General features: G+C 38.4%; 1 protein-coding gene across 4 annotated transcripts in view; it reads right to left on the reverse strand.

The window, feature by feature from the left end:
• The window catches only part of GRIK2 (glutamate ionotropic receptor kainate type subunit 2), a 584,433-nt gene that overhangs the window by 165,106 nt on the left and 393,356 nt on the right, over positions 1-25,971 (reverse strand). Inside the window, exon 13 of one of the 4 annotated variants that reach the window (XM_054023648.1) lies at positions 9,465-9,553. The exons of the other annotated variants lie outside the window; for them this stretch is intronic. Within the exon in view, the coding sequence (XP_053879623.1) occupies positions 9,532-9,553 (22 nt within the window). The 3' untranslated portion in view covers positions 9,465-9,531. Of the gene's footprint in view, positions 1-9,464; positions 9,554-25,971 lie in introns of those variants that run through there. 4 annotated transcript variants of the gene reach the window in all.

Genomic DNA, 25,971 nt, shown 5'->3' on the forward strand with positions numbered 1-25,971 from the left:
GATTTGTTTATGGAAAAAGGGACGGAGGAGAGGAAGTATGATGAAAAAGAGGAAACTGAAGATTAAAGTACACAAAAAATGGACAGGCACAATAGGCTACGTTTTTTGTTGTTAGTATTACTAATATATTACTTCTTAGCATGTTCTTAGAAGACTGAAGGGGAAAAAAGTAATATTTTTTGCACTTGGAACTCTCAACTCTAGAGATTTCTCTCCTTCACTTCAATTTTTGGAACAAATTATATCCTCACATCTAATATCAATTGCAGCCAAAATCTCTTTGAGTATATCATTACATTCATGACTATTGAAATCAAACAGTGTCCTAGTGCTTCTACCCAATTTGTCTTCATGAAAAGTCAAGTTTTATCTGTGTTTCTCTGAAGATTTGTTAATGTCCAGTGGCAAGTTAGTTTAATCACATAATTTTTATTCCCTGAAGGTACACCAGAAGACAAAAATGTAGCCAGTTTCACATGTCAGTATCTACTATGTGTTCCAGTCAGCTAAAATGTGTTGCATACTCATGGCTTGTTTTGCAGCAATTCTAAAGAGCTACATTATGTATAATTGCCACAGTTTTTCAACTGATGGCATTGTAAGCCCCCAAACCATGAAGATATGTTGAGTACCCAATCAAAAATCATATAGACCTACTGTAGTAAAGCAGTTATTGGTATCTTTTTAAAATGTCATGTACATATCCACTTCTCTTTTGAGATTACACAAGCATTAGGAAACAATTCTTCTTAATTATTTGTAATAGCAACAAAGCTTGCACAATTTATTAAATAGTTCAGTGGTGTGTCATTTCCCAAGCTTTTAGCTAACAACATATTTTATTTTGAATAGGCGAAGACCTGAGCTATAATACTGTCCATTAGCTTTCAATGAGAAAGTATGAGAAGCGCTAGGAGGCTGTAAACAAAAGATTAAAATGCATGAATGCCTTACATGGTGGAGTGTATAATCTTGTGATAATTGCATCCATTTAAAGATGAGGCATTCAAAATTGCCACCTGTCCACTTGCTGAAGACAAGCAAATCAGAACTGTGCAGATAAAAATTGTGGCTTGTCCTCCTGATGGACATTTTTAACATGCATTAGGGTCCAATTTTAAACCCCGTGGGCTGATGGTTGTGCTGAGTTCACCTTTTTTATTTTTTTTTTGTATTTACTGTATATATTCTCTGCATGATTAGTAATGTTTTAAGTACTATTTATTGATGCATCTGATATGTAAATAAGGGTTAACATCCAACAACCTCAAACTGACCCTTATAGAATATTTGTTACATGTTAACTAAAAATGTACAGGAAAAAGAAAAACAAAAAAGGCAATCTACAGTTGAAATTCATTCCTGGTGCGAGGGCCATTGCAAGGTCCATATGTAAGCTGCACATAGGAACAGCTTCTTAGAGGTGCCTGTGTCACCACAGAAAAGGTCTCAGCACCGGATGCATTTAGGCCCATGCAGAAATTTACAGTGGGGGCAGGTTAGGAATAGGCTGCAGATCCAGGTTTGTGTGTATCTAGTGGCACTAGTACCCAGCAGTACTGGTACAGAGGTGCCTTGGACATTATTCTAGCCATATGCTTGAACAGCTATTACCTGTGATATTGAAGAGTGGGAGGAGGGGCAGCCTGGGACCCTGGCCCTTAGTTGTGGTGGTAGAATTCACCTCTCTGATTGCTCTGCACTATACCCACATAAAGACTGAATAGTTTTATGCAGATTGAGGAAATTTCTCCTCTAGCTATACAGTTTTCAAGAACGTGTGGCATTCACTATTTTCACTGGGTTCAAGCTTGATTGCAAAGGTTGTAACAATGATTATTAATAATGCCATAACTATTAACTGACCAAACTCGGCACGTCTTCGTTTTACAAATGTAGTAATTTTACAATGAAGAATGCAAACCTCCCTTCATTTAGCCAGCCTCCTCTGAGTTCCTAAAGCTTTGTTCTGACACCACGGTGTCAATTAAGTTGGTACTATCTACTCTAAAACTGCTCCATACAGTTTCTGGCAGTTTTGAGGAATGGAATGGAGGTGAAAAGGTCCATAATTAACTGCAGTATGAGGTTAATCAACAACAAACATAGTGCCACTGCTTTTAGTATGCACAGCTACTAAATCTCTTGGGGAAACTCAAAGACTAACCCACTACCTGCCTATGCTGTTAAGACTTGTGTTAAAAATTGTCGTAATACTTAGCTAACACATGTTTTATTAAGGAATTCTAGATACCACTTCAAAGATGCAACTGCCCCAATTTTAAACTGTCAAGTAGTAAATATGACCCAGTGAAATCTGTCCAATTTACCAACATAAGTGACTAAACATGGGCACAACACTGTAATTGGTGAAAAATAATCTAAAAAATGGCCTTTAAACTACAGCCTTGCAGTCCTTACTCAGACAAAACTATCTTTGAAACCTGGGTGAGGATCTCCATTTTTTTTTAATCCTAAAAGTAATTCACCTACCCCCAAAAATTACATTTTATTTTATAGAATAGTAAAATGTTAGATATGTCCCTCTCCCTGTGGGAAAACTATTTTGTCTTTATTTCTGCACCAAATTCAGTGCTAACTGAAACCTCATGCAGTCACAGTAAAGACAGTGGGATTGTAAAGACAGTAAAGACAGTGGTTGACACAGAACTTGGATTATACTGTTTAGCGTTTTCATCAATAAATCTTAAATTGGAATTCAAATGAAAGGGGTACCTAAAAAATTAGCTTTATTTTACCCTCCAGCATCACAAATCATGTTTCTGTGTTTCTCCTGCCAAAGCTGATGGGATCACTGATTCAGAAGCAATTCACGAAGAATGGTCCTGTAATCTTTACATTGCTTGAGATGTTAATATTATTATCAACTAAAGTAGAAGAAACACAGAACTCATTGATCATGTCTTGGTAATTAAGTAAAGGAGGAACTGGTAAATAGAGGAGAAAATGGTTTGTGTCTCAAAAAACACTGATTTATAAACTGTATTCTACTTTTATCTATCATACTAATGATCTGAACTTGAAAACCATTTTTTCTTCCTAAAAAAGTCATTTCATTTTGCCTGTAAACATGGCACCATGGTACTATAATAAAAAGGGTTAATCTATCGGCGTGAATACTCTTTCAGCACAGATTAAACACATATATTAAAATAGGGAGTAAGGAAGGGTCAGAGAATAGGATGATTAATGATCTCTCTCACTTCTTAATTTCAAATGCAAAATATCCTTGATTCTGGCATCTTCAAGAATACCAAGACATTTTTGTCAACATGTTAGGAAACAATAAAAAACATGGTTTTGATTCCAAGAATTTACTTGAGACAGATCTTTCAAAACAAAATTAAAATGTAATGTAGTTCCAAAATACAGTATTTGCATCCAGGTACAACTACAGTATTTTAATATGCATAGGTCTCAAAGTGGAAGACATATTAAAATACATTCTCCTCAGAGAAACACACATTCTGGCTTATTCTTCTGAAAACCTCATTAGATATCAAACACTCAATCCTTACTCAAGCATAAGTCCCAATTATTTCAGCAATTTTTTTCTCTGAGTAAACGACTGAAAGAATGGGCCCAAACCAAGCTGCAGCTGGCTTGACTATTATAAATAAAATACTGACAAAATGTGTCCATGTAAATTTAAATTGTCTCATAATATGAATGACTATTTTGGCCCCTATATTTATTTGATGGCAGAGTGGCTTTAAAATTGAGAATAAAAGAGGAAAATGGTTCATCAACAAGTATTCTACTGTATTCTGTAAATGCAGTGATCATAGCACAGTTAACAGTTTAGCAAAAATGCTTACAACTGACCACAAATTCTCTCTTCTTTGTTGTTCTTAAAACCTCTATGGTTAAACTAGTGCTTTGATGTTTCAACCAAAACAAAACAAAAAATAATGTTTGAATTTAAACCCAACTGAACAAGATTTAAAACAGCAATGTGCCAAGGATTAAATGCTCCAGTGGAGTTTCTCAGATTAAATGGGTGATAATGCAGTCAATATCAGAAATCTGAAAGAGAGAGACCGCACTTTATTTTTATTTTTACGTAGGGTTCTCAATCAAAGGCAGTATGTCACTAACAATTTCTAGTAAACATACTTGCTTTTTTAGCATAATTTACCAGCAATATAAGATATATAGAACATATTAAGTTCATATCTAGATGATTTCTATCAAGCCAATGTATTTTAAATATATTTACTGATGGCTAATGTTCACAATCTACATAATCAAATAACACACACTCACACACACACACACACACATATACATGCTTTTATACAAAAGTAAAGATTTATAAAAAAAAGTACAAGCTGAATGCTAATGTATTTACTAAAATATATGTGCACTAGCATTTGTTTTTATGATTTAGTGCTTTCTACTATTGTGTGTGCACCTTTTCTGAATTTTTTTAATCGAATATCAAAATTACATACAACATGTAAAAGGAGAGAAAATAAAGTTTAAAAATATATTTATAGCACAACAGAGAAATTCTTTAAAATACCTATAGGAACATAAAGCATTTTTCATCTTTGGACTTAAAACTAAGTGAAACATATTGTTCTGAAAAAACTGCTTTTCCATCAGCTGTTATTTAAATAAATGGCTCTGAAAATAGCTTATTTATGTTAGTAGTTAAACAGTACTGCATTAATTATCATGTTATGGCTTTGTATTTTTTCAGTTTTCAGTACCAAAAAAACCCTCTTTTTTTTTTTTTTTTTTTTTTTGCTTTTTGTCACTTAATACTAATTTGAATTTATTTCCCAGTTATTTACATTTAACAAGGCAGAGGTTTCAATTTGCACACACATTTCTCTAGCTGAAACATTTTATGATTTTTGGAAGTCTTTGTCCACAAGAGAAAAAGCTTACCTGTTTACCGCTCTGTTTACCATTTATTATGAAATAATTTTAGCAAAAACAGTTTATGTCCTCCATGCATGCTGTTTAGCCTGCTAGACATAAATTTGCAAACCAGGAATTATTAATAGGGGAAGCAGGGAAAACTTACCTAATTTTCATTTGACTACATTAAAATAAATATTCAGGTGCATATTCTGAACCAACTTAGATGACAGTTGCAGCCCTTGTTTTGTAATGGTCATGATGCCGGTAACATTCATAAGGCCTAAGCTCAAGGCCATTTTTTTCACCATTGCTTCAAATACTAACTCAATAAATGCAACAGGACATTTTACTGTACATATATTAACTTAATTTAATTCATAGCTTTTTCACCAATTCGCTCTAGTCCACACTATCTTTGCTGTACTATGTTTAATGGATGTTACCTAATGCCTTTTGAAGTCTATGAGAATCTTTCCATGGACTTCAATGGATCAGGCCCACAGTATGTAGCAAAGCTTTCATGAATCCTTATACTATAATGATGCAGAAGGAAGTGTGTAAAATATGAAATAAAATGTTACATAGCAACATCCGACCTGTAAATGTGTTAAACAACTTAGAATATGTATAGTCAATGTGAGTGGTGTCTTCAGGACAGCATACTGAGCACTATGTATTAACATGTACATCTGTCGTGGCCTTCTTTCTCCACACCCATCCCATGCATGATTTTGCTCCCAGCGCTCCTACTCTCTGGCCTTGTGAGCACAACTACAGCAGTTGCCATAAGAAGGACAGCATTTACTCAGAGCAGTATTTAAAGTACCCATCCTACAAAGACATACTCCTGTGTTTACCTTTATACACTGCGAGTAGTCCATTTACTTGAATAAGATATCATTATTTCTCTGTACTTAAAATTAGTTTATTGAAAATGGGGTTTTTCAGATACTACTTGGGAACTTGTTATCCCAGACCAGCGTTCTGTCTAGTTCCATACCCTGTCTCTGACAATGGCAAGTACCAGATGCTTAAAAAGAAAGTGCACAAAATCCCATAGAAGACAATTATGGAATAACCTGGCTGGGGGGAAATTTCTTTATAGCCCTTAAAATTCTTATCAAATGTAACTTGTTACAATGTTCTCATATCTATATAAATGTCTAATTCTTTTTTGATTCCCACTAAATTCTTGGCCTCAATAATACTTTTTTGCCAGTGAGTTCTATCTGTTAGCTATGTTAACTATCAACTGTGTAAAACAACAAAGCAGAACAAAAAATCCAGTTTTCAGCTTTAAATATGTTGCCTTTCAATTTGATTTAATGTTCTTTTTCACTTGCATTATGAGAAAGGGTAAATAGAAAACTGTGATTTACCTTTACCACATTATTCACTATTGTCTATAACTCTCTCATATCTCTTCTTATTCATGTACTATCTAAACTGAATAGAGTTAGTCTTTTAAACTTTCTTCATACTATAAGCTTTCCATATCTTGAACCCAACTTGTGGGAAAGTGCTGACCTTTTAATGGTAGCCACTTTGAGCAACACTGTGGTGGAATATGATAGCCAACATTTTTCCTAGAAACAACTAAAAATAACATAATTGTATATTAATATGAAGATTTTCAGTTAACAGGAAAGTGGAACTGTCATAATTATTAATTATTATTAGAAGCCTCAATTAATATGCTACAATGGACTATGATATATTGTTCTTATTTCTAATTCATAACTGGAGAATAAAAATATACCTCTGATCTTTTTCTTCATATGTTGGTATATACCCATAATAATTTAGATAAATATATTATCCTACATTTCTTTATAGAGATATAAATAAATTAGTATTTTTATACACTTTGTATTTTTATGATTAGGAATTACACATAGCTCATTAAAGAAGGCAGAAACTGTACAGGAAAGAGACATCCACATGCATAGTGTAGGAAATTAAAAAATGTAATGCAACTCCCACATTACTTTTTATTCACTGATTCTGCAAAGGGATGCACAATGGTATAAGTGTACAACAGCATGTCTCTCTGCAGGATTGAGGCTTACATTTCTATAATAGCAATTTGTGTTTGTAAGCCTTATCAGTGTATATCTACAACAAATATTAAAAAGTAAGTTCAGCTGCATCGCATATATTGAAGAGCAATTTTACTACAAGTTGTATTTTAAAAAATATTCCAATTCTGCACATGACCCCATTGAGGTGGACCCCTTGTGCCCAGGTGAACACAGCTGCAGGATCCATACTTCCATACTTCAGAATTTATTTACGTAGATTAATCTTGCAAACACTTAATATTATATATATGTTGGGATCACTGATATGAGAATACTCAGCATATACATTATGTGCAGTACCAAGTGTTTGCAATATTGGGACTATAATTAAAAATATCTGATGTACTGATATCCCCACCCACCTCCATGGATATGTTTTAATTATAGCCACATACTCTACACACGCACTGTGAAAAAATTATTTGGAACTTTTCATGTTTAAATAAAACATTCTCCCTTTATAAAAGAACTTAATACTTTACTGAGTAATCTGATTCACATAGGTTTAAGAGAACAATGGTGATGCTTATATGTCTACAGCACTACGAACTAAAACAATTCATTTCTGTGATTTACTTAGCTAGGCATTGTAGTGCTCCTAAATTGAAACAAATTGGCAAGGGCTGACTAGAGTTCCCAGAAGCTAGTCTACCAAAATATTTATTGAGCTGACACATTTTCTAAGACTACAGCTAGGCAGTCTTCCTGCCTCAGGGAGCCTCAAAATCCAATATTAAAGACGGGAGCTAAGGAGGCACTGGGAAGGCAGTGGGTGAGTGTGTGATTTCTTTTCCTTATAATGTGATAAACACAAGAGAACAATTGTATCTCTATTATTTTTAAGTTTTACTCATACTGATATATTAGCTTTCATTATGCAGTCATTTGCATATTACATATTACCCAAATTGACATTATTGGGAGGAAATGGTGGGTTGGTGTTTGAGAATGCAAGACACTGGTAATACAATTTATCAGAATATATTGTTCCTTGAAAACCAGATTATGTCCTTAATCACAGTTAGGCCTTCTAAAAAGAAAATGATATTCTGAGGTTGTGAATGTTCATAGACACCACTGATTATAAGATCTTACAAAGTAGGGCCCAACATCCAGTTTTCAACAAACTAAGCTAAGCTCAAAAATCAAAGAATAACTGAATCAATAATATGCTGCAATGATACTTGCCCTACTTAGTAATACTAAATAATGATTAATTTAATAAGCGAATCAGTATTTCTACTTAAAAAGTGACAGGTTAGTATCAACAAAAAGAGTGCATGAGAAAAGAAATATTCAGTATAGAACTGAAACATTCAACACAACTTCTACAGTTCAGTCTAATTTTTTTGTAGGAAATTGGGGGAGGAAGTTTATAATTGCAGCAGAACTCTTAATTACACATAATGAAGTATTATTCAGACTAAAACATAAATAGTGAAATTATATTTTGAAATGCAAAAAGTTTATGGATTTCTGAGTATAAGGTGGGGCAAGTTCATTCTAAGGGCTTGCAACAAAATTGGCATTTCATTTCAACATGACAACAGCATACTTGACAGCAGATTAGTTTAACATTGAGCATCCCAGCAAAACAGTTATCCATTTTAGAGTGCATAATAATTCATTGTTGCCCTTCAGTGTACATTAAATGTCACCCATCATAGTGACAGGAATATAAAAACAATTGCAGTGTAGTCAGAAGCCAAGATGAGAGCTGTTAATGCCGGCACTCTGGACATGGTCTTTGTAACCTCACTAAACCATCAGAATACCATGTTCAAAAAGAGTGCAGTGTTTTCTCTCAAGCATTTACAAATCTGAAAGTAGAATGCATTTTAAATAACAAAATCAAGCAATTGAGATTTCATTCATAAAATTAAACCAGTGGTTTACATGGTGGCATTCACTTTCACGAGTTTTGCCAAAAAACATATTCCAATTTTCTAACATTTTGAGCATTTTATTTAATTTTAGTGAATCCTTTTCTAATACTTTTGTGGAATTCTGATACTAAGAAAAATAGTCATGTCATTTCAAAATAACATCCTAATTGCTGTTCTTTGTATATAGTACCGTTCAAAATCATGTCCATATTACTGGACCAAATCCTCAGCTTCTTACTCTGTTTTTACAAAATTCTTATTCAGGCAAAGCCCCACTGAAACCAGTATGAGTTTGGCCTGAGAAAATACCTCAGGATTTGCACTGAGTACACAAAGCATTATGTGACAACATCTCTCTCTTTAATTGTATCATGGCTCCAGTTCAGTAAGGTACCTAAGCACATATTTAATTTCAAGCATGGGATTAGTCCCATTGGCTTTCTTGGGACAACTCACATACTTAAAATAAGGTTTTTTGGTACCTCAATCAATTGAGGCCTTCAGTTTTGTTTTAAGGAAAATGTAGAGAGGATTTTTAATAGATTAAATCTACTAAGAAACATGATGAAGGTCAAGTTCTCCCAGGGTGTGGGAGCACTCTTGACTCCTATTGACTTCAGATGGTATTAAGGGAGTTCAGCCTCTTGTAGTTATTGGCCCCTAACGCATACTCATGAAGGTCCAATCTGCAATCTAAGGAGACATGTTTATATATCAATTAATTGCTTATGACCTGCATTTCCTCCTTCTCCACAGCAAAACTATCACAAAATATCTAATTGAAATATTGCCAACGGTAAAACAAACAAAACTCCTTACCGAGCCTATCAAAAATATTTCAGGAGAGTATCTTCAGGCCCAATCCACTCCGACTAAGGACACTGAAAGGTTTACCGCCGACTTCAGTGGGAGCACTATAGGCCTATCATCTCGGCTCTAATTCTAGATTGCTATCAGGTTGCCAAATTGTCCCAACATTTTCCAGCATTCTGTTATCCTTCTCAGTATTGCCCCATCACAGCATAGTCAATATGTTTATGGAGATTTCAATAACTCACGTTGTCTTTTGAATGTGCATTTTTTAATTTGAGCAAAGACCCTGAGTTAATAAAGTACTTAAGCATGTATCTAACTTTACATGAATGACTAGTCTCAATGAAGTAAATGGGACAACATATGTACCTGTGTTGAGGCGCTTTGTTGAACTGAGGCCTAAATACTGAGTGGGACTGAGCACATGCAATATTCTTTTATTTCAAGATGAGCAACTGCTTGTCTGCTCTCAGGATTAGGTTCAAACTGCTTAAGAAGCTAATATCTGGTTGACATGTACAGAAATCCATTCTCTTCCATAAAGTGAGCTCCTAATCTTTCCCACCTGCCTTTATCATGGTTGACAGGAAGTGTGGTGGCATATCCCTCTCGCCCGTTACCTTGGCTTTATCTTTGATTCAACCCTCCCTTTTGCCCCAATCATGCAGACTGTGTCTAAAACTTGCTTTTTCCTGTACAACATATGCAAGATCTCTCATTCCCCTCTTTTAGTACCTACCCTGGGTCTTCTTATATCCCTGCACGTATAAACTTCTTGTCCATATCTTCCAAGCTTTTCACAATTTATCCCCACTTTAACTATTTGCTCAAATATCTTATCACTAGATTGACATCGCCTTCACTCCATCGAATATGTTAGCCTCAATAGCTTGCTTCTTCCACAAGCACCTTCACACTTTCTTCCATGGCACCTGTGATGAGATATCCACAGGGCTGGCCCACAACATTTTGGCACCTGAGACGGAGAGCTCAAATGACTCCCCTAAATCCCTTCACTTGGGCCAAAACTTTGAAAGGTCTCAATTCTGCCTTCTTCCTGTTCTACTTCTCTCATGGTACTGCTTTACTACCTACCCCAATAAAGGAGAACAACTTAAAATGCCTTGTTCAAAAATTTTAAGTAACACTTAACTTTCAAACGCCTGAACAGCAAATAAAACTTTTCTTGTCTGCATAGTAAACACTGGCATTTTTATCTATTTGAATAATCAAAGTGGTGCTTTCCGTGCCTTCTTGGTTGTAAAGATTTGAACTGCATCCTGAAGGTCCACAGTCTGGGCCAGCTCATGCTTTATTGAGATGGTTGCAAGGCCATCAACAAAAGAACCTAGTGAAAATGTCCCTGCAATGGTTGTTACAAAACACACCATTAAAGTCATTTGTTCTGTATGGCTGATGTCATGTGTGCAGTCCAGAATAACAGAGTAATATCTTGCTGACTTCAGATCTGCCACAATCTTCTGTTTGACTTTTGTTTCCAGTAACTGTATGATCTCATTTTGCATTGTGTTTTCAAGGTAGTGGTGTGTGTATTCTTGGGTAATGACTCTTCTTAGATGCTCCTGGAGTACAGCATCAAACTCAGCCATCAGCTCCACAATTTTAAGGAAGTTTCCATTGTTTGGCACATACAGCTGATCCTAAGTGCCACGCAGTGCTAGGTTTTGAGTAGCAAGCATTCTCACAATGGCAATGAGCCTTTTCAGAACATTTTGCCAGTAAAGAGACTCTGATGAAATCTTCTCTTGATGCTGATCATCTATGGTGTCCTTTAACCTTAGTCTCATCTCAAGCTCTTTCCACCTATGGAATGGTCTCTGGTGATTTGCTGCCTTCTCATGGCATGCCAGATTTCTATCCAGATTTTTTCCAGTCCTTTGTTCCTGTAGAACCCAATGTGGCTGGAACATTAGACTGGAAGAGTTTGCAACAAAAACAGTATGCAGCATTCTGGGTTTTTGAGTACATAAGCCATGGCCTTTCCACTTTGTCACCATTGGGGATTTCATGCTAGTAATGTGTTGTATGGAAACTTCTATTTTCATTGTCTTTGGGGAACATGAAGTTTTTCACTTGCTGTGGCCCATCCAGTACAAGGAAGTCCCTCAGGCTACTGCTCAAGTGGGTCCACAGTCCTGGATCAACTAGACTTAAGGAACTAAACTCAGCAGCAGCTGTTTCTTGCTCCTCCACCACACTCTTCTCTGATCTACACTTTTCTTCAGAAATGTGCATGTTACATCCATTTGAGATGGAGATATGGATGCTGCAGTAGCTGCCAGGTCAACTGCACTCTGACTAATTGGAAGATCAGGCATCTCCGCACCATTCACATCCTCACTGGGGCTGGAAGGCTCACCATGAACATTTGTGTCTATGTACCTCAGGAGAGCTCTGTCCTGATTAGACATAAAAGCTTCCTTTGCTTTCTTTCTTTTTCTGAATGCTGCCCGAGAGGGGTGTTTTCTTCTTTCACTCATGACTGCTCTTCTGTGCCAGCTACAGAAGTTCTCAACACTCAGTTGAAGGGGACAAATGAGCAGGCTGGTAGCAGGGCCTGAGTGAGGGAAGATATCAGCGTCTTAAGGGCCTAACTAGCTTCTACTACTTCAGTTGGCTGCCTGTTCTCAGTGGGTTCAGGGAAGCAGCAGGAAACAGGAAGCTCCCTGAAAAGCTGGTGTTAATCAATCCAGGCTCCTGGGGGTGCTAGAGAGGAACATAAGAGGCTCCTCCTCCTCTCTCTCTCCCTGCAGCTCCTGCTGCTTTCTGTTATTTCCTCTCACCTTTTCTCCTGCCTGCCTGTTATGTCTCTTGTGCCCTCCTTCCTCTAGCACAGCACTCCACCATCTCTGTGCATCTAGAGCAGAGAGAATACATATGCACCAGCAGCAGACACAATTTTCTACACTCTGGGTCCTAGTGCCCCCCCACACACACACACACAGTCTGGCACCTGAGGCATCCGCCTCAGTTCACCTCATGGTAAGGCCAGCCCTGGGTGTCCACCCCACACAAGGCAGAGCAGGTTGTTATGGCAATGAACCTGATACACACACCTTGGGGAGAGGCAGGACCTGAAAGACTGATTGATGAAGTCCAGCTGAGGAGGAGCAGGCTGAGCTAGCATGAACCCAACTAGCTGAGGCCAGAAAAGGGTGGTATGGAAAGTAGTCTGCTCTCATTCTCAAGGAGAAGGGAGCTGTGTTCTGGGCTGTAGAGTCTGGCAAGAAACCAAAGACAGGAGTAGTCTACAGTTACTTCCTAGGAGGAGGGAGTTTGGGCTGGTAAGACCAGAGGAGGAGACCAGAAGATACAGCAGGGAAGTAGCAACAGGGGCTGGGGAAAAGCAAACTGGAGTTGCTAGACATAGAGTCTCTGGGCTGGAACCTGGAGTGGTGGGGCCTGGATTGCCCTACCAGCCTCTGGAAAAGTGACATAGGGCCTGGACTGGAAGACTGTGTGGAATGGCAGGTGGACAGTTGACCTTGTGGGACTCTGATATCCTGGAAAGGGAGGAATATAGTGACCTAGCTGGAGGGTTGAGTTACAAAGGGGAAGCATTGCAAGTCCTGGTGAGCAAAGAGGTGTGAGCAATATGTTGGAAGCAGGGATGAGGGGGCATCAGACGTGAGTAGAGCCAATCTCCAGACCTAGCCACAAAGAGGCACCCAATGGTTAATGAACTCCACGACTGCCCCCTTATGTGTGATAAAAGCTTCCAGCCAAAATCTATAAAGCTACCTCTATAAATCTATCCTCTCCCCTTTCTAATCCCTCTGCAAAGCTTCCTTGTTCTGTTATGCAGACAGAAAACTGTGGTCTGACCATGGTTAGGCAGGTTGCGAGTTGTGATTTCTTACTCCATCAGGATAGGCAGTGCACATATTCTATTTTTGTGAGCCTGTTTTTTCCTCTGCTCTAGCCAGATTGTTCATCTAATGAACTTGTTTCTTGTTGTTTAGATGTGAACTCTCTCGGGGGCAGAGACTGTCATTTAGTTTGTGTTTATAACATGCATAGCAAAACAGGTGCTAGAACAATTTTTATAGTGGGCCGCTGATGATGGAAACCATCTATTTGGTGTCTGTTATTACTACTTCAAGCCAGAAGGTGTGGCAGTATCCCCAGTATCCTGAGTTCTAGCACCACTGTAGCAAAATGAGGCCAAAACCAGGTTGTCTTTTGAGTTACCACAATGTGAATGTTAAATAACATCTACTTCTTGAAAATAAAAATGTGTTACAAGATCATTGGGAGCCCAATTAGAATCAGTAGGTCTGAATCTCCACTGTCTTATACCTGTTGTAGTCATCTACATCAGTGGACACAAAATACTACCATTCTAGTTGGTTAGCAAATATAAATGACTGCAGAAGGTGAAAGCTATGGCAAATCAGTTGCAGTGTGCATATGCAATTCCCACTGACTTTAGTGAGGCTTATCTGCAAGCAGAATTGGGCTCTCTGATGGAACAAAAGACAAAAGGTTTTAGATCTCTTCCACATAGGAGCCTTTGATATCAACATCAACACCTTTATCTCATTAAAAGTTACATTTGAAGCAATGTGAAAATTCCTCTCATTAACAGTAAATGAAGGGTGCCCTGGCCAGGATTTTGACAAGATTAACTACCACCCCTACACTAAGATGCCTGTTTAGAAGAAAGAGGAAAGAGAGAAGTACGTGGAGGATAAATATGACTAATTAGAAGTCCTTTTTTCAGCTGTGTTGGTGGCTTGACATTATCTTTGCTGTGCTCCATAAGCACAGTGAAACAATGCAAGGTAGAAATTTCTGTTAACTGCTCCCATTTTTCTTTTGGACAGGACTCATCGGTTACATTGCGTCAGCCACAAAACCAGACTTTTCAAAGGTTTACTTAGAATTTCTTTACTAGAATCTTTGAGCCCTGATCATATAATAAACTAGATCTTCCCTGCTTCCATGCATAGCTACAGAACAAACAAATTTTGCTCCAGAAAGTAATGAGGTTCTCATCTTCAGCTGGCTGAAAACTGTCTTGCAACATGGTGATAGAGGGCACTATGCTACAGGAACATTATCTTACGATTCCAAGCAAAATAAATAGAAGTGTGCATAATATTTGTTGTGGACAAGGATGCTGAAGTCCCTGCTAAAGATTTGGGAGCCATACACTACCCCATGGTTATGAATCACATTGAGGAAACGAATGCCCTGATTTTATAGAGTTTGAGGGGATGGAAAGGGAAATTATTTACAAAGTGAATTCCTTCTGCCTACCACTATCTCCTCCATGATTACCATGCAGAAGCTCTGCTTCATTCCCTGAGGAAATAGGGAACTGGAAAGGGGGCTGGGAAACTTAAGATGATCCAGCCCAATATGGCATGTTCCACATGCTGAGCAGTGGAATTATGTAACTGATCACAGCAGTAACTCCACCACCTCCAGAATCTGGGATGAGCTTTATGTATGTGCTCGTGACTTTATAGGACTAAGGACTATCTGGTGCCACACGTGTAATAAATTCACCATGCTAAAATTCATTATACTATCGATGAACAAAAACTAAAGAACCTCTACAGAACCTTTTAATCAAACAAAAGCAATCATTTTAACTAGACCCGCTAAATTGATGCAGCTGCATTGACTGAAGCAGCGCCGATTTAGCTCCATAGTGAAGACCAGCCCTGAGAGAGAGTGAGTGAACTGAGGCTTCTGAAGGAAAGCCAGAGACAACTGCTTCAGTAGCAGCACTGGAAAGTTAACTTCTTTCTTCTGAGTCACCTCAGGACTATCTTAATGATGCCACAGAGGCTGAATCTACGATGTATGATGCTTTGCTTATTCCTCCTGCTCTAAGTCCTTGAACTCATGAGTTGAAAACTGCTGTCTATAGATAGTAATGTGGCCATGTTGCTAATGGGGCTGAGTCAGAAAGATGAATACTACTACACCTGCTGTTTATCAGTAGGATTGTCCTGGTGAATCAGGAAGGGAATGTTTCTATCACTCCTGATGTTGGACAGCAGGATCTTTCTGCCTCTACTGAATTCCATCCTGTCATTGGTTGAATCTGACTTCTTTCTCCAGGTCTTTTGAGTTGACACAATCAATGGACACATCTTGTTTGTTTTTTTTGTTGGTGGTGGGGGTTTTTTTCCCCAATTTTTTTTAAATAATAGATCTCTAAATTTTGCTATTTTTAAACTAAACTCATGGTAAGATTGATATAAAATTATATTATGCTTATGGGTAAAGACTGGAAAGAGGAATTTAGGAAGTTTATTTTTAATGTGTCCTTGGCTGATGAAGGTACTAATGTGGTTTCCAGCAGTGAGGTCAAAGCAAACTGCTATTTTATTGTAAACAATAGCACTGTCTCATCCAGGCAAGATACACATTACATGTCTTTGGACACTTGGCTATGCACAATTATGCTTTTTTCTCAGTAAAAAGTAAGATGCTATCTTCACTGGTGATCTAATAAAGTTAGTTTCAAGGGTCTGTAATAGCAGAAAGAAGGGCAGACTACTTTGCTATCCATCAACTATCCAAGCAGTCCTAAGTTCATATGAATCCAGAAACCAAGGTGCAATGGCTACAATCTAAAAATACTCAAGGTTGTCCTATAAGACTATCTCCCAGTCTCAACTTCTTTCATGTTGCTTCTTCTCTTCTGTCTAAAAAGGAGGCTGCTGCTGCTTGCTATTTTGATCAGGATTTTGCATAACGTATTATTCACTCTTTGCTTCCAAGGATTTATGTCTGTCTTTCCATCAAGGTGGGATAAAAAAAAATTATACATTTGTAGCCCCACATAAGGCTCGTGTGTTTGTCATTTTACATGGATGGTACTTGTCAGTTCTTGAACCATTTTTCTTCTACTCAATCCTAGAGGTTATTTTTATTACAAATGTCAGATCAATGGAATTACCTTATTAACACCAACAACTTCTTCATGGGTGAACATCGTGACACCAAAAAGCTAAAGATGTCTAATAAAGTCCTGATAAGAGGCTAGTCCAATTAAACAAAGTACAGACTACTGTATTTCTAGGGTTCTCTGATGCTGAGCAAGTATAAACCCTAGAAATGTGTAAGTCAACCTGTGGAGGGTGGAATTCCATCATACTATTGCTTCAGCTGGTTGTAGGGAAGTTGGGAACTCTATGCACTGTGTAAGACCAGAAGAAATGGATACGCATCTTTCATCAATGCCAAGTATAACGTCAGCTTTCACATTTCTATTGAGGAAGTCCTTCACTACCTTTATGTCAAGACAGCATGCCATGCAGGATACATGTGGGAAATAGCTGTCACACACAGCCAAAACGTATGAAAGGCAATATAGTCAAGGGAAAGAGGTGACTGTCAAATATTCTTCTAGGACAACATGCAATTTATCCAAAAATATTTTTATATATATTGCATGTCATATCCACATATGAACTAGGGGTGTGTGCTGGTGAATTAGTGCTTGCCTCTGTGGGGACACTCAGGAAAATTACTCTAAATTAACTAAAGATGTGAATTTAAAGTGGATTATTTCAACTGCATTAAACATAAGAACATAAGAATGGCCATACTGGGTCAGACCAAAGGCCATCTAGCCCAGTATCCTGTCTTCTGACACCGGCCAATGCCAGGTACTCCAGAGGGAATGAACAGAACAGGTAATCATCAAGGGATCCATCCCCTGTCACCCATTCCCAGCTTCTGGCAAAAAGAGGCTAGGGACACCATCCCTAGACATCCTGACTAATAGCCATTAATGGACCTATCCTCCATGAATTTATCTAGTTCTTTTTTTTTAACCCTGTTATAGTCTCGGCCTTCACAACATCCTTTGGCAAGGAGTTCCACAGGTTGACTGTGCCTTGTGTGAAAAAATACTTCCTTTTGTTTGTTTTAAACCTGCTGCCTATTAATTTCATTTGGTGGCCCCTAGTTCTTGTGTTATGAGTAGGAGTAAATAACACTTCCTTATTTACTTTTTTCACACCAGTCATGATTTTATAGACCTCTATCATACCCTTAGTCATCTCTTTTCTACGCTGAAAAGTCTGAGTCTTATTAATCTCTCCTCATATGGCAGCCATTCCATACCCCTAATAACTCGGTTGCCCTTTTCTGAACCTTTTCCAAGTCCAATATATCTTTTTTGAGAAGGGGCGACCACATTTGCACACAGTATTCAAGATGTGGGCGTACCATGGATTTAAATAGAGGCAATATGATAATTTCTGTCTTATTATCTATCCCTTTCTTAATAATTCTCAACATACTGTTTGCTTTTTTGACTGCCACTGCACACTGAGTGGATGTTTGCAGAGAACATTCCACAATGATTCCAAGATGTCTTTCTTGATTGGTAACAGCTAATTTAGACCCCATCATTTTATATGTATAGTTGGGATTATGTTTTCCTAGGTGCATTACTTTGCATTTCTCAACATTGAATTTCATCTGCCATTTTGTTGCCCAGTCACCCAATTTTGAGACCCTTGTGTAGACACTTTCATTTAGAAAAAAAGTGGCCTTAATTTGTTTTTCTTTCATTCACTTCATAATTAAAGCATGCCTACAGATTGGCATAGATAATGTTGCTAAGGATGAGACAATGTGTACTAATGGAAGTGTAACTAGCAGATTAGCCATGTAACTATGGTTTGACCTTGTAACTTTTAAGGCTGTGCCCTACTGAAGCATTCACTGCTTGGCAACATTCTGGCTCATTTTTTGTTTGTTTGTTTGTTTTTGGACAGGAGGGTAAAAATAGTAAGCCATTATCTTTCAGAATCCCTTATCTTCACATCAGGAACCTGCACCTCTGCAGCACAGCTAATATTCCTCAATAGGAACCATCCCTTGTTATTTCTCTTGGCAAGGCCTGGGATGTTGCAGCATTAGATATCTCCTGCAGACATTAGAAGGGGTATTTATGGCATTGACCTGTCTCAAATAAGGCTGCACATACCCTGATAAAATGTGATATGTTAACAAGGAAAAGTTTCCTTCACATGAGCTATTACGTGCCTCCCTTTTTTCCCCCGAGCATATAAGTGACTATCAATCATTGGGTTTACTTGATTTTGCATAGACGAGGTACCCAACTGGTGATAGTTAAGTGTGGACTTGACCATCGGATACCTCAGGCAAGCAGCCTCATGTCAATGGAAAAGTAGTCAACACTCATAATTTCAGATTTTATACTTTAACAGATGCTGTATATTGTGTTGTGCAATGATGGTTATTGCCTATGTGGAGCTCTTCCAAGAGCATCATAGGACTCCCTAGCACTCTTATTGCTCTTTGTGATCTCTCTTGTTACATTAGTAGTAGTCTCCATCCTTCCCCATGTTACAGGTCATACAACACTGCAGGGAAAAAGGTTCAAATACTACACTATGGAGAGAGTGCCATGCATTTTTCCACTAGTATTATATGTGCTAGGGCACAGCACAGAAAAAAAAATGCTGGTTTTCCTAAGGAGCACTATCCTAGCTTGATTACTGTCATCATCTCTCCATTGGAAAAATAAACTGAGTCATCTGCAGAGGAGCCCTCCTCCTATGACTGCCCAAGAACAATACTCACCAAATCGGAAAGGCTATCCTTACACCTTGATTTCCTTCTTTTCCCAGTCATTAATTCAAAGATTGCTGGGGTCTGACTCTAGCAGAAGACTTATGATGTCAATGTTAGGACTGTCCAGTGTCTTCTCATTGAGCCCTCATTGTTTCTTTTTAAGCACGCTTCACTCCTCTTTCACACTAGTATTCTGCATGCTGCTCTTGCTTATTGTGTGTGCTGATGACTAATACAAGTTGCAAATATGCTTGCTTTAGTTAACATTGCAAAAAGGCAGAATTTGCAAACCTTTCCCAAACTGAGGCAGAGCACCAGTACAGACACTACTTTTCAGATCTGACTGCACCTTTCCCAATAGGGAATGTGATATGCAGATATGGTTATTATATTTGGTGATAGGGGGTGACAGAATCTGAGAGACTATCAAAGATAAACAGGAAATACTGCTGTGTGGGGGATGATAGCACAGTTAACACTGCAGTCCCCACACACAGTCCTAGCCAGAGGATGGATATCAAGATCATTAATCAAATGAAACAAAGAATATGAGGACTACACCCTTTACAGCTAAACACAATCAAATATAGAAACTATTGTGAAAAATGTGATTGTTGTGAATGATAATATACTATCAAAGTGAATTTCATGGTATGTCCAGACTGTTTTTTGTAGTCACCTAGCTGCAGCAAAGTGACAGAAAACTGGAGACCATTAAACTCAAATACTTAGCTAATATGACATTTACACATGCGTATATAGGAATGATGGGACACTTAATATAACATTTTCCAGTAGCCCCTACCATATGCCAGGGACTAAACGCTTACACACAATTACTTAACTCTGGCAAGTTGTATGAAACGACCGTGGTGAATGGTTACTCAGGCAGAGTCCCTGCATTGAAAATGAATACCGTTAAGCACAGTGAGTCACAGAGCCAGATCAATCCTTAGCCAGCCATAAACTCAGAAAATGGAAGCAGGCAAGAAAACAAACCCACTATTTCAAAGACCAAAGCAACACAACCATGTGATTCACCAGATTGCCACTCCGGAGGCTGCATTAGTTAAGACGGTTCAATCACAGGATCCTCAGTAAAGGGAGGAGCTTTGGATCCTGGGACAGAAGACGTTATTTCTGTAATCAAAGAGATCCTGAAAATCACTGCAACTAATATCTTTGTGGCAATGAAACACACTGATGCAAAACGAAAGATCAAAAACAGAAACACGGCACCACAAAAACTATCACAACACAAGATTAGTTGACACCTTCCACCAACACTATTATTAGGAGGGAAATGTTAATACTCATGAACAACAGGGCCTCAAAAAGAAAAAAAAACCACAGCCTAATTGCAGATGACTGCCTACTTGAATGTTACTTAGATAAAGTAAAGACAGGTATATTGTGGGATACAGGTGCCCAAATAAATGTAATAGTGGATCAAAAGGCACATATTCTCTGCGCATTGTGACAACTTTACAAACTTCTGGGAATGGAGGGAAATCTTGACGTAAAGGTGGTGAATGGGACTAAGGCTGCTAAAGATGAACTGATGTAAGATTCAGTTTGGCCATCCACCGTACATCATTTGGGATATAAGGTGAGGTCCAGTTTCCATTGCTGTTAAGTAATGAGCCACTGGAGAAGCTTGTGATTGTTTACCCTGCAATAAGAGACTTCTGAACAAAGGGTGTGAAAGAAAAAATGTCCAGTCTGCATTCATACATACAAAGCATAGGTGCAGAACTTTATCTCAAAATTAGCAGATATCACATCAGTTTACCACCAGCCCCACAGCTCTATTCTTAGAACAGTGTCCCTTTCTATATTGGAGGTGGGGGGCGGAGAGGGAGTTTGGTCAAGCCAGCATGGGGATGGCCAACTCCTGGGAGGGGAGAGAAGAGTGATTAAGCCCATATATGTGGGAGCTGAGCCCCTCCTTGTGCCTCAAAGCGCACATGGGAGTGCAGATGGGGGAGAGGGAGGGACTTCTCTGCCTCCCATTTGCCAGCCGGGGTGGAGGGTGGGGAGATTAGGGGAGCTGACTGGCTCTCTCAGACTCCCCTCTCAATTTAAAATCTTTCCAGGTATCTGGGAGCCATCTTGACACTATTGTCCTCTGTCCATATAATTGAGGAACAAGTGAAACCCCTGTTGTTCCCAGTATCCTTTCTGGTTTGGCTAAAAGGATGGGCTATTGAGTCTTTATACTGATTAGAGAAAACTACTAGTAGACAGACACATGCTACCCAGATTTCAAAGAAATACTGGGTGACTTAGAGTGAAGAGAATGTTTTACTGTACTTGATCTAGTTAAATCCTATCCCTTAGCTTTCATGAATGATGATTCCCAGAAGCTGACCACACTTGTAACACCATAGGGGACTGCACACAGCTTGTCTTTTGAGGTTGACAAATGTACCAGCAGCTTTCCAACATTGCACAGATGAGTGTTTGATGGATCTCTGGAATGATACACAGATCCCAGTTTTACATGACATCATGGTGAATAGCAAATGTTTGTCCAACATGTAAGGAAACTGCTTAAGAAATTGCAAATCAGTGATGTATAATAAAACTGGTAAGTATGACCTTTTTACATTGATCTCATATATATGGTAATTCTCTTTTAAAGTAACCAAAATCAAAGTGTGAAACTTTCACAAACTGATAGCCATTCAAAGTTTGAAGCAAGAGAAACAAAAACACTCTAAAATATACAAATGCTAATGGACTTTCTGGAACACTTTTTCATAGGATAACGAGATTTTTTTGTTCATATTGCTAATACCTTATATGAGCCCATAAGAAGAACTAGTGAGCAGGAAAAGAGACAGAAGAGAAGGAAAATAACTCTTGCCACTTAATTCCTGCTCAGAAAGTCCATTTAAAAGAGAACCCCCAACCACCAAAATGTTTTGGAGGCTGGTGAATGGTTTCTCAACTCCTATCTCTCCTGCCAGTCTCTCCTCAGTCTCAACAATCATTTCTTTTGAACATTGAGGCTTCAAATGAAGGGCTAGGAGCAATATGGTATCCTTGGGAAGAGGATAAACTGTAAGCAATAGCCTCAGTCAAAAACTTCTGCTAGATTTCAAGTTAAAATCCTGTCTTTGAAATTGCTGTTACTGGATTATCTAGAGAAATGTGAGTAGTCTGAGTAAAGTCAATGGGACTACTTATGTGTTTTTATCTTCAAGCACATGATTAAGTACATTGCTGGATCAGTGCCTTTTGTATTATATGCCACTATTTATAGTGTGTGTTGTGGGGGGGTGTTGGAGTCCTCACACTTGTCATAGCAGCAGCAAACCTAAATGCTATAAGATAACATAATTGAAATCTGCTAGTTTTGTTATCAGAGATAGGCGTTTCCAGGCCTATATTGATGCAGTTTCCTTTCCTAGACACCCCTGAATATGGAGGAATATATGGTGCAGTGAACCCCTGAGGACTCGTGAGATTACATCCTTGTGTCTGATATACAAGACACTGTAAGGGGCTGGAAGGGCCAATATCTCTCACTCCACCATATTATTATTAATCTCCGATTAGCCAGGAGCAGCTTAAAAGAAACAGGTTAAGAACCCCACCCCAAGGTCAAGGGCAAAAATCAACAGATCAGTAGAGCAAAGATGGCAAGACTCCTGATAAGAGAATGAGAAAATAAGAAGGAACTCCTTTTTAGATAGGTAGCACCCAGGAAACTATTTGTGTTATCTGAACTACATAAGCCATTATTTTACCACTTTAGATTAAAAAAATTGCTCTAGAGAGATTCTACTGGCCTTGAACAGACACAGTTTATAGAAGCATTGCTTTTTTTCAGGGTGTTAATTATAAAAGACCTAACATTCAGAAAAAAAAAAGGCCCCTCACAGCAATTTACCACCACCACTGCTCTTCCATCTTATTTGCATTGAAGGAATGCAAAGGAATCCTATGTGAAGGACATGCAGCTGATCTGTAATAAGGTATGAGCACAGTATGTGATGTGGTTATTGGGATATTCACTGCATGACTGCACCAGTTTAGCTTAATAGCAGCCTGCTGGAAAAAACAAGCAGGAAACAAGACAAGGACTCAGTTTAAGATATCTCTCAACCAACTCTTAATGGACTGTTTTACAAGACTATGGGAGGACAATTGGCTGGAGGAGATTGACTCAACTCTCCTGTGAAGCTCACCACACTGGTTTTGGACTCACATGGCCAAAAGACCCAGGAAGAAAGAAGTCTCTGAGATTTAAATGGATTTTTTCTCTCTCTCTCTCTCTCTCTCTCTCTCTCATTGGGGAGAGATAGTTGTCAGGAAACTGTTCGGAGGGACAGACCCCTGGCAGGGCCTCTGAAGAAGCTAGGTCTTCCTAAGCTCCCTAAGGGCAGAAGGGCTTAGTAAGATAGACATGTAGAAATTTCATTATTTTAAATCCCTTTGTCTTCTTTGTTATGCTTTCTTCCTATTGTTAGGATTAAACAACATTTTTGTTTGAGAAGGCTGCCTGGTCACTGTATTAGCCACTGGTCACAAGCTCCCAAAGGGAAGAAGAGCAAATACCAAAACCAGTGATATGTAGGGTAAGCACAGTTGATTTACAGTGTACAAGAGCCCATGTCTCTGTCTAGGAATGGGAAAATGGTGTGATTCTACCCTAGGGAAGTAATGGCACAAGGCCTGATTGGTCTGAACTCAGAGTGGCCAGAGAAGGAATCACAGTTGCCGCTAGCCCTGTACCCATAACCATCTATGAGTAGAACTTAACATGTGATGCTTTGAAAACATATTAGTGATAATAAGGCATTTCACTAAATTTGCAAAGACCTTTACAACAACCAATAAATCAAGCACAAAAGCTGCTGATAAAATATTCAGAGCTTTTAGCCTTCACTTTGGATTTCCTGAAGAGATGAATTAGGACCAGGTTATGGAATTTGAAAATCAATTATTTGAGAGACTTCGTGCTTGTTGTGGGCTATAAAACTCCCATGTCACAGCTTACCCTGTGGAATGAAACCTATCTAAACAATTCAACAGAACACTATTAACAATGTCACCAACATAAACTGAAGGGAAAAAAAATTAAATTGGAAGAACTATTTAAATAAATTAATACATGTTTATAACAGCTCCAAGCATGAAACTGGTTATTCTTCATATTTCTTGCAGTATTGGCAATCTCCAGGGTTACCCAGATAACTTTTAAGATTTCATAGAGAACAAAGAGGGCAACAACTATTTCATCTTCAAAGACTAATAGGAAGAATGGATGAAGAGAGCTTATGAGATTGCAGTGGAAAACAATAGGAAGTCAGCAGCAGGAAAGAAAACTTATTAGAAATGGAAAGCTCTGAACAGTTTTGTACCCAAGAGACAGATATCTTTCCAGGACACTATCTAGAGAATCACTAATCATATTGAGAAGACACAATTTATTCTGTCGATGAGGATAGGGTTTGTGTACATAGTGAAACTCCAAAGGGGAGTGGATATAAGTAAAGTAACTTTCTTTGCAACTTCCAATTCATACTGATCACCTTTCTATTGAGAACCCACAAAGGTAAACCACAAGCATATTGGCAAAGAAGAGAAGATAATAGGAGTAGAATGCAATGGGCTGTCAGCTGTGCCAAATGAAGACACCCATAGCTAGATAAGTTACAAATCTATTACAATTGCCACCAGAGGGCAGAATTGCTAGGTGGGCTTCCAGTTCACAGAAGTATAATAGCTCCAGTGTCCTTGAAGTACATTTACAACAATGTCAAAGTGGGTGTTTTATTCAAAACAAAAGTTAAAAATGGAGGGTAGAGTTTCAAACTGGGGACCATTTGGAAGAGTTGCTCATTGTGGTTTTCATCTGGCAGGTTAGCAGTACCACACTTCTGTATGAGATGGATTGAGATGCAGGAGCTAGTAAAGGCATGGGGGAGATGGCTCAGTCCTTCAAAAGTAAGTACGGTTCCCCTCCCCCTTTCTTGGTTAAACAGTTGGACAGACAGAGAAACCCAAAGCAAAGTGGAGGTGGGAAGCAGGCTTCAAAGAGTATGAGAAGGAAAATCCTGCTATGGAAAGTTAAGGAATACTAGGACAAGTTACTGTAAAGTGATTTCCAGTCCCAATAGAAAACAGTTCTGGTTAGCTTTCAAGATGAGTGTTGATGTGCCTGTATATTCTTCCCAACCTAACCTTCCATTCAGAATGCAACACAACACCTGCATGCACACACACCCAATTACTTGGTGTAATTATGATAAGAGAAAATTGAGAGCAAAAAGTCTTCTAGATAGCCAGTAAATCTGGTTGATCTCTTGTGGACTCTGGGAGTAAATAACCTAGTTCTTTACATTTGGATTCTACTTATGCAGCAAAAATATAGTGCTCTTCCTTGTGAAAAAGAGGATAGGCAAAGATGTAAAATTTTTAGGCCTGTTTATCTGCTACTATGTTACTTTCACTAAAATGCTCTCCCTTTACTCTCTCCCTTTACTCAACCCCCGCAATGACTTCCTTGGATTCCTCCTGTTTATAAAACTAGGCCATCCAATCAGTGAACTCAATCCATTGCATGTGGTCTAAGTGACTCATTTAGATAGTGAATTCCAATAGAGTAATTCAAGGGGGCACAGTGCACAAAAGCTTATAGGACCTAATATTGTTTATTAAACCTATTAGGACATTTATGAATAATGAACACA

The sequence above is a fragment of the Malaclemys terrapin genome, chromosome 3 (assembly GCF_027887155.1).
Source record: "Malaclemys terrapin pileata isolate rMalTer1 chromosome 3, rMalTer1.hap1, whole genome shotgun sequence".
NCBI classification, from domain to species: domain Eukaryota; kingdom Metazoa; phylum Chordata; order Testudines; family Emydidae; genus Malaclemys; species Malaclemys terrapin.